Here is a 14,549-nt window from a genome sequence, read left to right as displayed (position 1 = left end):
GGTGCTGAGGGGATTAAGAGGAAAGATTTTCCAGATCTTTCCCTCAAAGAATTTATATTCTAGTAGGAGGGAGGACTCATATACACAAAGAATTTCAAAACAAGGTAGAATATGATTAAGGGTCATGGGGAAGTCAAGTGGATTGACCTAATAGATTCACAGGAGAAGTCACTTGTGGAAGGAATCAGGGAAGGCTTCATAGAGGAGGAAGCACCTAAACTGGGTGTAGAAAAGAAAGATTTCAACAGATGAAGTTAGAAGAACAGAAGTGGTATATGCAGATACATGGGAGCAAGAGAGGACAAGATGAGACCCAGGACACCAGGAGTAGGTCAGTTTGTCTGGAGTGTAGAGTGTGTGAAGGAGAATAGTATGAGGTAAAACTGGAAAGGTCAATTTAAGCAGTCACTAGAGGGACCTTGAATGCCAGGCTAAGATGTTTTATTCAACATGAAGTGGGGAACCACATGAGATTTTTGAGCAGGGAAGTGAATGTAGCACTTAAGAAAATTGCTTTGTTGGTAGGGAGAAAGGAAAGAGAATAGAAATGAGAAGACCACAAAGGAAGAACTTATAAGAATTATGAGCATCTAGGTGGTGCAGTGGATAGAGTGTCAGGCTTAGGGTCATTGACAGGAAGATCATGGAGACTCTTCATGAAAAAGGTAGCATTTAGATGGTAGGAATTGATAGTAGAACTGGATAGGTGGTGGCATAGTGAATAGAGTGACAGAGGTCAGGAAGACTCATCTTCCTGAGTTCAAATCTGGCCTCAGATACTTACTAGCTATGTGATCTTGGGCAAGCCATTTAACCCTGTTTGCCTCAGTTTCCTCATCTGTAAAATAAGCTGAAGAAGGAAATGTAAAATCACTCCAGTATCTTTGCAAGAAAACCCCAAATGGGGTCAGATAGACATGACTGAAACCTACAACAATAAGAATTTAGGAGAGAGTCTTGATAAGGACCAGAAGTAGGATAGAAAAGGGGAGTTTGAAGGCAGTATTCACAGGATTTGGCAACCGATTTGATCTAAAAGTATAGAGACTGAGGGAGATAAAACTAGTCAAAAATGTTTTGAGCCTGAAAACCTTGGAAGGTACCAGTTTCTACCAGCAGAAACAGGTGAGTCAAATGGAGAGGGAAGAGGAAGAAAATTAGTTCAGTTTTGGATATATTGCACTCAAGATGTTAGCAGGACATCCAGACACTTAATAGGCAATTGGAAACAGAAGTTTGGATTTGGGAAGAGGTCAGGGGCAGAGATATAGATTTTTGAAGTCATGTAGATAAAGGTGATAATTGAATCTGTGGGAGTGGATGAAATTATTAAAAGAGAAAAGTGTAGAGAGAGAAGAAATCAGGAGTGAGGACAGAACTTTGTTGAATTTTCACACTCAAGGAATAACCATGAACCAGCAAAGGAGAATGAAACAGTGGTCAGAGGTGGCAAGAGAATCAGAAAAGAGAATTGAGAAGGAGGCCAAGGGAGGGGATAGTATCAAGTTGGGGCTAGTGAGCACTATCAAATATTGCATTTTGTAAGGACCTTGGGACACATATTACTGATAATGGTAGCTTCATGATACAATTCTCTTGCTCTAAATCTGAATCTGAAGACAAGACTGATAATTTGCTAGCTAGATCAAATGGTAGGAGGCACATAAAGTATTTTGAAAACTTGAACTCACTATATAAATAAATGTCAGTTCCTCTCTCTTATTATTATCAAAATTTTTAGAAAATAAAACCAGTTATAAAGTACAGAGGAAAAAGCATTGAATCTTACAATCTGGGTTCAAATCCTGACTCAATACTTACTATCTATATTTCCTCAGGCAAGTAACTTACCTTTTCTGAACCTCAGTTTCCTGATCTGGAAAATGAGAATATATCCTGTGAGGTCTCTTCTACCTCTATCACCTTTATGACGTTGTGATAAAGATTGTTTAAAAAAATTCTGGCTTCCATAAAAACTTCCTTGTCATATTTGGGTTTAAATTTTTGCATTAAAATGTGTCAGAAAAATAAAAATTGTCATTAGTTAGTAACACAAATATGATTGCCATCAATAATCATTTGCACTTTATTACTTTCAGGGAACCAAAAGCAATTATCTGCTGATGTAATTATTGCAACTAACAAGAGGCAGTGAGATCTGAGGGAAAGAACATGGGATTCTCAGTCAGAAAAACTGGATTTGGGTCCTGATTTTCTAAAATCCTCATAATAATAATAATAGCTAACATTTGTATAGTTCTTACTATACGTCAGGCCCTGTGCTAAGCACTTTACATTTATTATCTCATTTGATCCTCACTACAACCCTGGAAGGCAGGTGCTCTTATTATCCTTATTTTGCAGATGAGCAAACTGAGGCAAACAGGAGTTAAGTGACTTTCCCAGGGTCATTCAGCTACTTAGTATCTGGGACCAGATTTGAACTCTGATCTATCTTGACTCCAAGCCTAGTGCTCTATCCCCCTAATTTCCTCATTGATAATATTCAAATCATTCAAAGCTCTCTTGGTCCTTTCCTCTGTAAAATGAGAACAAAAATACTTGTATTACTGGTAACACAGGGTTGTTGAAAAAAGATGTTTTTCATTATCTGTTTAATAAGTGAGAAAATCATGATAGGCAATACTTTTGTGCCCCTGTCTGGGACAATGCCAGAAAATAATTAAGGCCTTTAATGGTTAGTTCCATGCTTTCCTGATTTTAATTGAAATGAAAATCTGACAAGAGAAAAGATGAGGAAAAGGAATGTGAGGCTGTGACACGCAGCCTAGATCAATTGTTTGAAAGTAGACGTTGTTTTTTAGCTGACTTAGGCACAAACTTTGGTATAATCCAGCCAATTGGCCATGTAGCCAATACAGTTCTGTTGTTAAGATGGTGGGACTTGTGGGACAGACTTCTTTTCATGACGTAGACACAACATGAATTTAGTTTAGTTTAATCAAGATTTTTAGACCTAATACTCAATAAACCTAAGTACTAGGTGATGAGAATTGGATACTTGAAAATGAACCTATATGAGGAAAGATATAAAATGTTCTTGGACTATAATTTCGTTGTTGTTCAGTCTTGTCCAACTCTTTGTGATCCCATTTGGGTTTGTTTTTTTTTTTTTTGGCAAAGATACTGGAGTGGATTGGCATTTCCTTCTCCAGCTCATTTTAAGGTGAGGAACTGAGGCAAACAGGGCTAAAGTGACTTGCCCAGGGTCATACAGTTAGTGAGTATCTGAGGTTAGATTTGAACTCAGGTCCTCCTGACTCTAGGACTTATGTTCTGTCCACTGTATTACAGCACCTAGTTGTCTCTGGGCTATAATGGTAAAAGACAGAATATGAAGTCACTGAATTTAACATCTGTTTTGTGAAACATGCATTAGATGGCTTTCAAAGGTTTTATCATATATTATTCCATGTCAAGTGCATCTATGTGAACAACTTTCCTGATGTTCTCTTTTCAGTAGGTGGAACTGCAAAACCCCTGAATCTACCAACTGGAAGGGATTTCAGACACCATCACATCCCTTCTAAAACACTTGTAAGAACTGATTTCCAATATTAGAGCACTTCCTTGCTCTCCCTCCCAGTCATGGATTTAGAGCCAAAAGAGAGCTGAGAGGCCCCAGGTTCAAACCATTCATTTCATAGGCTCAGAGAGGCTATATCACTTGTCCAGAGTCACACAGCTTGGAAATATCTGAGACAAGATTTTCACAGGCATCTTCTGTGGACTCCAAGTGCAGCATTCTGTCTACTATGCCAAGTTGTATGTGCACAGATAGTCTGCTTTTGGACATCGGAGCTGCTTCTTTGCAATTTCATTTGGACTCCTCCTCTCCCCTCCTTCCCTCTCCTCTCCTCCCCTCTTCTCCTCCTCCTCCTTCTCCTTCTTCTCTCTCTCTCTCTCTCTCTCTCTCTCTCTCTCTCTCTCTCTCTCTCTCTCTCTCTCTCTCTCTCTCTCTCTCTCTCTCTCTCTCTCTCTCTCTCTCTCTCTTCTCCCGTCCTGTCTCTCCTTCCCTTTCCTTCCCTCCCTTTCCCTCCCCTCCCCTCTTCTCCTCTCCTCTCCTCTGCTTCCCTTCTCTCCCCTCCTCTCCTTGCCTCTCCTCTCTTCTCTTCTGCCTTTAATGGACATTCTCTAGCTTACCTACGTCTTCCCTAAAATGTGATACTCAGGACTATACACAGTACCCCAGATAGGGTGTGAACATAGTAGTGTAAAATAGAACTATTACTACCCTCATTCTGGATATAACATCTCTCTTAAGCCTAAGTTAGCATTAGGCTTTTTTTTTGTGTGTGTGGGGGGAGGTTGGTTTGTTTGGTTGTTGGTTTCTTTGTTTGGTTGTTTTTTTGCGGGGCAGCCATATCACACTGTGAATAGAATACTGGACTTGGAGTCAGGAAGAACTGGGCTCAAATCTTGCTTTTGACACGGGTAAAAAGAGGGTTGGTTTACAAAACAGACTCTTCTGCCACTTAAAAAATAACAAAGAAGTAAGCAAATAAAAAGAAACTCCTCTATTTTATAGAAGTTGCAGGATATACTTTGGACATCACCAATCACTGGGGTTACAAAGATAAAAATGCAGGTCTTTGCCCTTAAGGAACTAACTCTCTATTGACAATGAGTATCATCATCGTTACAGTTTGCACAGTATTTCCCCCCTGTTATTTCATTTGATCTTCATTACAGATCAAAACTGAATAACTTGCCTAGGGTCACACAGCCAGTAAGTGCCTAAGACAGGATTTGAACCAAGTCTTCCTGATTCCAAATCCAGTGCTCTCTCCTAGCTATCTAGATTGCCTGCATATTTTATTCTGATAGAGCTCTTTCTTGAAGATTTCAGCATATCTTGCCAGGGATATTGCCATTCACCCTCTTAATATCCTGTGGGATTGATAACAAATTTGCCATTTGCCCACTAATATCCCATGGGATCCATAAGAATCTCAGAGTCTAATTCCTTTTCACCTTTGTTCCCTAAAGACTAACCTCCCACACAGAGCGGGCTCTGACTCCAGAGGGAGCAGACCCGGTAGAACAAATTGACGCCTGGAGTGTACTTCATTTTCAGTGTGTGGGTGTGTGCATGTGTATATGTACATTTATAAAGACACTCATAAGATATCACAGAGGCTGCTTTTGTTAACAAATATATCTTAATTTCTATATGCACCCTTCCTGTGGAAATGACTTTGGACCCTATGCATCCTGAATGTTCTCCTACGTGGACTTTACATCCTCTGAGGCAGGAGATCTTAATCATTTTTGTGTAATGAACTCCTTTGGTAGTCTGGTGAAACCTATGGACCCTTTCTCAGATCATTTTTAGACCCATTAAATATACATTTATTTATATTATAAATATAAAAGAATTGAAATAAAGATGTAATTTTTCCCCCATTCACATTTCTGGATTTTCCTGAAACCTAGGATGATGAACTCCTGATAAGAGGGTTGATTTGATGTTAGATAATCCAAGCAATCCCCTCAATTTATGAATTGGTTATGTTCTAAAAATTGGTAAGAGGTCTGGTCTGTGATTCAAGCAGTGAGATGATGGTAAATATTTAAAAACCAGCTCTCCAAACCCCTCAAGTGTACACATAACACACTTTTAAGGTTAATCAACATTATTAACATTTTCTTCATCATTTTCTTAAGTGTAGACAATCAATAAAACAATAAATCAAGTCCTAATTTAATATTTAATATTTTAATAATTTTAATATTTGCCAATTTCTGAATTGTAAATGCTCACAATGAAAACTGAACAGTGACCCCTGGATGCAAGAGACCTAGTGGCAGTCCTCATTTGGCCTCTGCTTTTGTGACCTTTTGTGATCAACGAACTTAGCTGGGTCTCAGTTTCCTCCACTGTAAAAGAGACATTTGAACTACATGGATCATTAACTTCCCTCTAGTTCTTTTTTTTAATGGTGTGCATATGTGTATATAATTTTTATTTGTTTTATTTTTAATTTATGGAATAAAACAAGCATTTCCCTAACAGGGTATAATTAAAAAGATGACTGTACATGAAATTACAAATCTATTTATGTACAACTTGCTTTTCCTTTTAAATATATAATAAAGTTATCATGTAAATTTCTTTTTTCTCTCTTTTTCTTTCCCTTCATTCCTCTTTGCCCCAAATCTAGCTGCATTAGACACAAATATGTGTGTATGTAAAATAGTTCTATACATACTTCTATTTATCAGTTTTTTCTCTGTATGCAAATAGTGTCTTTCTTCATATGTCTTTTGTAGTTAATTTGGGTACTTATAATAGGCACAATGACTTATTCATTCTAATAGACTAGGAATTAATGAAGATGGCTGAGCAATGGGATGCTCTGGTAAACAAAATAGTCTGGAAAATAAAGAGTTATTATACACAGGTGGCCAATTTCAAAGAATTCGAATACAGTAAAATCCACAATAGTCTTACTGTAATAATTTAGTACTAGTGACTCTGGGTCCTCAAAGCTATGCCAAAGAAGAGCAAGCTTTGGCAATTCCTGCCAACAGGGAAAGACTTTGATTATGCGGCATGTAGATGAACCAGATATCTGTCAACTTAGAAGCAGCCCAGATAAGCATAGAGACACTCATTGTCACAAGGCTGACTGCCAGGTGAAGAAATATTTTGACCATATCAGCTTAGAAAACTTTCTTTAAAGTGTTGAGTGGTTGTGCTCTATATGGAAGGAGTATGAAATCTGATGAAATCTCAGTTTTTGATGTAAAAAGTGAATTGTACTTAAACAATTAATTCTGAATATGACTTGGTGATGCAGGTGGAACTCTTGAATCTTTCAAGGTCTCAGTGTTGATTATGGAATTCAGGTTGACATTCTTTGAATTATACCATAGGACCTTAGAAGTCATTGTATCCAATCCCCCTGTTTTACAAAGAGGAAACCGAGGCACAGTGGGGTTTAAGTGATTTGTCCAAAGTCACACAAGGAATAAACATCATTGGAGGGAGGGGCTTGGATTCAAACCCCCTGACTCTAGAACCAGTACCCTTTGCTGTAATATGCTCTCTCTTTTAAAAAAAAAAAACAAATAAACAAACAAAAACCCAAGAACTTCAGAAAAACCTGGAAAGACTTATATGAAGTGATGCTGAATGAAATGAGCAGAACCAGGAGAACATTATACATAGTAACAGCCACAGTGTGTGAGGACTGTTTCTGATAGACTAAGCCCTTCACAATAATGCAAGGACCTAAAACATTCCTAACGGGCTCTTGATGCAAAATGCCATCCACATCCAGAGAAAGAACTATAGAATTGTAATGCAGAATGAAGCAGACTATTTTCTCTTTTGTTATGTTTTGTTTTGGATTTTCTCATTTATTTTAATTCTTCTATGCAGCATGACTAATGTGAAAATGTGTTTAATAAGAATGTATGGGTAGAGTCTATATAAGATTGCATGCTGTCTTGGGGAGGGGAGGGGGGAAGGAGAGAGGGAGAAAAATTTAAAACATGTGGAAATGATTGTTGAAAAATGAAAATAAATTAATTAATAATAAAAAAGAAAAAATACAATTAACAAAAAACACACAAAAAACCCCAAACCTCCAATTAATTTAATGCAATAACAAATATGACAATATTTGTCTAGCCAATGTATCTTCAGAAGTCTTATAATAAGCCCTCTTAACCACTGAAGATAAAACAAAGGCCATGCATAGAGTCAAGCCTTACCATAATAGAATTCACTTAATTTAAAAAAATTCACATCACCTTGTATAAATGCAAAATGAGGTTCATGTTCCCTTTTCCTTAAAGGTCACTAAGTGACTTTAGACAACTCAATGTCATTTTCAAATCAAAAGCCTAATGACTTTTTAGTCTAACTTTAAAAAATATATTGGAAACTATTGCATGAAGTCTTACCATCTTCATTTTCATCAAACACTGGAGGCTTACTGGACGTGTTGGCTCCCATGATGAAATTTTCCAAAAAAGGTGGAATCTGCAATTACATTATCTTGGTGTAAAAAGTGCTAAAGGATCTGGCACAAGCATCCCTTTTCTCTTTAGATGATGTATGGAAGTTTCAGGCTGGACATCCTATAAAGAAAAAGAAAAAAACATTGTGTTTTGGACTAGTCTGGAGCCCTCCAAGCAGTGATTTTAAATTATGACTCACAGAATGATCTAAGCTGTACCTTTACTAGGACATTTTATTTGATAGTAAATGATTTTCAGAGAGACTCTCAGAAACTACATAATAGAATGTGACAAAGCATCAACAAAGGATAACAAACATATATCTTGAAAGTCTGAGGAAAGAAAAATGATATTTTTCTTAGTCAGAGCCATAACTAACCTCTGGTCCAGGGTGGAATGTTTAGAGGGTACAAATTAATACTAAATTAGACCAGGTAGGGGTGTTATAGATAGAGCAGTGGAACTGGAGTCAGGAAGACCTGCGTTCAAATACAGCCTCACCCACTTACTAGCTGTGGAAGCCTTGGTAAGTCATTTAATCTCAGTTTCCTTATCTGTAAAATGTGGATAAGGATACTATCTACCTGTCAGTGTTGATGTGATAATAAAATGAGATATTTGTAAGGCACTCAATAAGCATTAAAGCATTGCAAACATGTTTGTTGTGTTATTATCACCACCACCACCATCATCATCATTCTTTGAGTTCCTACAGAAGAAGGTGAGGGAAACAACTGCTTTGGTGCCTGCTAAGGAGTGGGGAAGAGGAGGTTCAGGCGTTAGGCTTCTTTCAACTTGGAGATTTGTCTCTTCACACTAAAATTGTAACTAATTTTCCATTCCCACATAGCTGAATGTGTTATTTTCACATCATGAATTACACAGTTCATTTGAGGGCCTACCTTGTGTTACTCACTGGAACTGGTTAGGACTGTATGTCCTAGGGAGTGGTTGCTTCAGGTGTTTGAAACTACATAGAACCCTATTGCTAGGATTCAAAAGCAGTCTAAATGAGAACTAAGGCTCCATCTGAAATTTTGAAAAGGATATTTAAAATCTCTCTTAAGTATATTTGTGATATGAAATGATAAATTTATTTCTTTTGCCTATATTTGGTAGTGCCTATGCTGTATAAATGTCCAATGATTTTTTAAAAAAATTTTGTGTCAAAGATCATAGATGGAAGGAATGGTCCAATACATTGGTAGCTAAGAGTTCCAAGACCTGGGGTTGAATGTGGCTCTGACATTTGCCAGTGTAAACTGGTCAAATCGTCATTTTCCTGCACCTTTGCTTCCTCATCTGCAAAATGAAGATAATACACTTGTATAACTAACCTTACAGGACTTAGGTGGGAAAACAATGAACTACAAAATACTCTCAAAATGGGAGTTATTACGATAAACCATAGTATACTGGTGAAAATGAGACTCATTAGCTTCCTTCAAGGCTCCTCTCTGGTTCCATCCCTGTGGGAAAACTTTCCTGAATCCCTTGTTCAGGGCTCTCTTTTATCTCCAATCATACTGTATTTATTTGCCTGTTTAAATGTTGTTAATCCCTTTTCCCCTCCCCGAGCTCTTTGAAGGCAAGGACTGTTTTTAATTTTGTCTTTGAACCCCTAATAAGTATATAATTAATTAAGAGTAGACAGCATAGTGGGATAAGGAACCAGGAAAACTGGGTTTGAGCTGTATGACTAAGGTCAAGTCAATTCCCCCCTCAAACACTCAGTTTTCTAATCTATAAAAAGAGGCAGTTAGATGATCCCCCATACCAACACTGATACTCTATCTATCTATCTATCTATCTATCTATCTCTATCTATCTATCTATCTATCTATCTATCTATCTATCTATCTATCTATCTATCTATCTATATCTATACACATATGTCATTTATCCTACCTATTATTTCCTTGTTAAAACATGCTATATTGATCAGAAATGGATTGATTTCTTTTAAAAATCTTTTTCAATATTTTATTTTTCCCCAATTACATATAAAAAGTTTTAACATTTTTTTCAAATTTTAAGTTCCAAATTCTCTTCCTTTCTCCTCTCCCCTCCCTCACTGAAAAGCACAGCAATTTGACATACTTTAAGAACAGACAACAACCTACCAACATGTGTAGTTAGGCAAAACACATTTCCATGTAAATCATTCGGTGACAGGAAACATAGACAAAAAATCTTCAAAAATATATAAATAAAGTAAAGAAAAAGTATCTTTGATCTGAATTTAGGTGCTACTAGTTCTTTCTCTGGAGATAGACAGCATCTGTCATCATGAGTCCTGCAGAACTGTTTTGGATCATTGTATCACTGAGAATAGCTAAATTATTCATGTTAGATCATCATACAATATTTATATTACTGTGTACAATACTCTCCTAATTCTACTTATTTCACTTTGCATCAGTTCATGTTAAGTCTTCACATATTTTTTTGAGAGCATCCTGCTCATCAAGAAATGGATTGATTTCTAGGTAAATTTTTATTCTACAGAAGGGAGTTCACCTCATAGTGATAAAAACTTGAGACAAAACTGAGGAAAGAGTCCCTGGAGTAGCTGCACCAGGGAAGAGAGATTTGAAAGAAATTTGCAACTTTATGAGAACCTCTTAAAAGTAAGGTTAGAAGACAAACTCATTTTTTTGTACTAGGAAAATGAAAGTAACAAGTTCATTTGGCAAGCAGAAATCATTCAGGAAATGCTATTTTACAAACTAAATCTACCATAAGTGCTGGCAAAATGCCTCCCAAAAGGAATCAGTAAATGGTGTCAGTAAAAAGAGAAGGAAATTAGGAAGAATCCATGTTATTGCACAGGAAAGGGGATGGAAAATTGGCTAATGGAAATATTAGCTGAGCATAAAAGCAAAAACTTGAGAAAAAATTTTGTGAGGTTAAAAAAAACCAAGCACCCAAAACATTTCTAGTAGCAAAAAAGGAAGGGGAGGGAGTAATTTTATTCTTAAAATGTGGACAATTCTGATACATATAAAGAGGATACAAATAAAACAACGGGATGTTGGTAGCGTTATATCATAGAATATCAAGTCAAGAACAGATATGAAATAAAAATAAAGAAGAGAAGAAAATTTATTCACTATGCAAAGGACCAGCTGCCAAGGGGAAGCTTGACCATCACAAAACACTATTATTGCTCTTTCAGAGTTTGCTTTTCTGATTTTGCTTCTGCACAAGTAATTGGGTTGAAAAATACTTTAGACCAGAGGTATCAAACTGATGTCCTGAACTGTGGCCAGCAAAACTCCTAGATGTAGCCCAAAGCAGATTAAAATGTTACCAGGAAATGTTTAACAAAATTAATAAAAAATACCATATAACACAGAATGTTAATTCATGGTTTTCCAAGTCAAAATGCAGCCTGCAGCGATCTGTTTCTATTTGAGTTTGACACCACTGCAAGTTAGTCTGCTCCTCTTCACCTCTCCGTCTTTTGAGGCAATTAGATAGTATAATTGTAGAGTGCTGGACTTGGAGTTAGAAAGACCCAAGTTCAAATCCTCCCTTAGGCACTTACTAGCTGTGTGATCAAGGTCAAGTCACTTGACCTCTCAGCCTCAGTTTCTCATCTGTAAAATGGGGATAATAAATAATAGCATCTTCTTCATAGAAGCATGAGGATCAAATGAGATAAAATGTATAAGGGGTTTTGCAAATATTAAAGTTTTATATAAATGTTAGTTACTATTCTTACCCTCTTTTCATCTATAGGCACACTCCAGAAATGATTATTTCCAGTCACAAAAGTGGCAAAAGAGGTTAGAATCCTCCTCTGAAGTCATGTAACTCCACACCATAACTAGGAGGTTGATCTTGTGGGTTATGGCAGCACCACCCTAACTGTTGCAGCTTCTACCAAACTGGGAGGGCTCAAAGGCAGATTGGACAGATGCCTATTGTATGATGAACAGCCAAGTAAAGTTCAGGGTCTTACCACCATATTGGCTACAGAGTGATGAATTTTTCACCCACAACAACTCATTAGGAATACCTACCTTATAGAGAGATTTTGACCTGTGCTGGTGGAGGGAGTACCCTGATCCAACACGTTACTGATCCCTGAAGATGTACCAGTCTTAGAATTTGCAAAGCTAGATGTATACACACATACACACACATAGGAAATTACTATTTTTATCACAATTTCTGAACTTTTCAGCACTCATTTTGATGTCTTAAACAATTATTTGTTCACTGGTGTCAATGTTTTTTGGTTTTGCTTTTTGTATTTGATGGGAAGAGAAAGATGTGGGGAGGTGGTCATGTGGAGATACTACTAAAAGTATTGACTTAACCTCTTTCATGAACTAAAGGTGGTAGAAAAAGAGTTGTTTATAAACTATATTTTTCTTTTCTTAGGTTGTTAAAAACACTTCAACATTACCAATTTCATATTTCCCCCATTTCTCCAATTTAGTAGCCCAACCACATATCATTCCTCTCAGAGTACAAAATTCCCTGATTCAGCCATCGTCCCTGAACAAAGAGAATTTTGATATATACTTCTGCGTAACTGCCTGCCACAGAGTCTTCTTCTCTACACTTTTCCATCTTTACTCTCTTTTAAATCACACCACATATTCCAGAAACAAAAATTCTAAATAGAATGTGGTTGTCATCTCATACTGCTATGTGACAGGCCTTCTGCACTTAAAAATGTCAGCTGTCATATCCCCATCCACTCAAGGCTTCTAGTACAATGGAAGACTGAAAGAGCTTGGTGTGTAACACTAGACTCAGACATTCTTTTCAGCAATGCTTTCCATCTTCAGATCCTATTTTAATTTAGGCCACTGATTTGGGGTGCACTGACCTTCTAGCATTTGATTCTTAATATTCGAAACCAACAGATAGTTTGCTAGGTTGGCAACAAGTGTGCACTTCCAAGTTGTGAGTGTACAGGCAATGAATGAAAAATAGGTCAAATTATCAGAATGCTATATCTTCAGAAAAATATACTTCTGGTCTGAGACCTCCAGGCAAATCAGTACAGGGGGCTCCCAAGAAAGATCTCAAGTCTTTGTACAAAAGGTTTTTATTGCTACTGTATTTACTTAATCCTGCTGGGGTAAGAAAACTCCCATGGGGATGAAGCAATCTGCAGCTTCAGAACTATCCAAAGACGCTTTTAATCTTTGTTGGGAAACCCAGAGAATGGAAACAAAGAGGAAGGAAAACCTTTCACTTATTAGCTAGCACCTGGGCAGAAGAGGCAGTGAAGTGGATTGCAGGTCTTTAAGCGATTGCCTTTATCTTTGGCCTTGAGAACCTCCCTTGCACGATACATGCAGGAGCTTTTCTTGAAGTTCTTCATCCTTTCCCCCCATTCCCACCCCCATCCCTATCCCCACTAAAGAACTCCCCTCGGCCCTTTAAACAAGCAATGTGACTTCCCGACCCCAGGACGAAGAACCAATGAAGGGGATGTTTAGAAACACAGAGAGCCCCAGATTAGCACCTACCTTGTTAACAAGGAGCTGGGGAGACAGTGACTAGCGAACGCGGAGCTAGAGGCTCCAGGAGATGCGACTACCTGAAACTGTGGCAGCAGACAAATAGCAGATGCGAGCTGCTTTGCTCTCGCTCTCCCTCTCTCTCGGGAGGGCTGGGTCTGGTGGGGGAGGGACAGAGAGCAGGGGAGAGTGAATTAAGTTTCCTGGCTAGGGAGTCCCCAGGCTGGCGCTGTCATGGGAGGAGAGACAAAAGAGGGGAGCGACCAGGAGGCGGCCAGCCCCCACTTGCCCCAGTTCACTTGGCAAGAGCAAGAATGTAGACTCCCTCTTTTTGCTTGTGATGGGGGTGTGTGAAATAAACCAGAGTCAAAGACAAAAAAGAAGTTTGAGGCTGGGGGCCGCCTGGGGTGGGGGTGCAGCAGGGCAAGAGAGGTTCCTGGAAAATAAGCGAAGCTCTCTCGCGATGTCAGTAAGAAGGACAAGGCTTTCGGACCTGACGGGGCTGAGGTGGGGTTGGAGTAGCCTCAGGGGGATCGAATTGGCCACGATCCTTTAACTGCAGGGCCGTGAAAGGCACATTGAGCAGGGAGAAAGCAGAATGAGGGTTTTCCCAGAGTAACGAGCGCAGGGCAATGCATGGCAGTGGGCTACCCCTTCCACACCCAGCCTGGAGATGGGATGGAGGGTGAGAGAGGGCAGGCTTCGCTAGCAGCCAAAGCAGCCCTGGCTGCAAACTCTCGTGTGGAAAGGGTCGAGGTGCCCTCCAGGTGTCCATCTGGAACACCGGGAAAAGCGCCCCTTCATGACAATACAAGACAGCGTGGGTCTTGCAGGAGGCCGGTGTGAGAGCCAGTTCAGCTCCGAAAGCGGCCACAGCCTCCTGCTCCCTTGGCTCGGGAGCTTAGGTTAGAGGGCCACGTTCTCTCTGGGAGGTTGAGTGATAGAGTAGAAACCCAGGCTCTGGGTTCAGATCATCTGCGTTCAAATCTCTCCACTGACACTTAACCTGTGTGAGCCTGATCAAAGCACTTCACTTCCTTGGGACTTGGTTTTCCCTTCTGTAAAATGAAG

The 14,549-nt window shown here is 38.7% G+C and overlaps 1 protein-coding gene across 1 annotated transcript in view; it reads right to left on the bottom strand.

Moving 5' to 3' along the window:
- The window catches only part of STK32A (serine/threonine kinase 32A), a 152,195-nt gene extending 138,572 nt beyond the window's left edge, over positions 1-13,623 (bottom strand). Inside the window, exons 1-2 of the mRNA XM_072630673.1 lie at positions 13,488-13,623; positions 7,936-8,112 (exon numbers count right to left, since the gene is read on the bottom strand). Coding sequence (XP_072486774.1) covers positions 7,936-7,987 — 52 coding nt within the window. The 5' untranslated portion in view covers positions 7,988-8,112; positions 13,488-13,623. The remainder of the gene's footprint in view (positions 1-7,935; positions 8,113-13,487) is intronic.
- Between the last annotated feature and the right edge of the window lie 926 nt (positions 13,624-14,549).

This window comes from Notamacropus eugenii, chromosome 1 (genome assembly GCF_028372415.1).
Source record: "Notamacropus eugenii isolate mMacEug1 chromosome 1, mMacEug1.pri_v2, whole genome shotgun sequence".
Taxonomy (NCBI): Eukaryota; Metazoa; Chordata; class Mammalia; order Diprotodontia; family Macropodidae; genus Notamacropus; species Notamacropus eugenii.
This window is presented reverse-complemented; position numbering and strand designations above follow the sequence as displayed.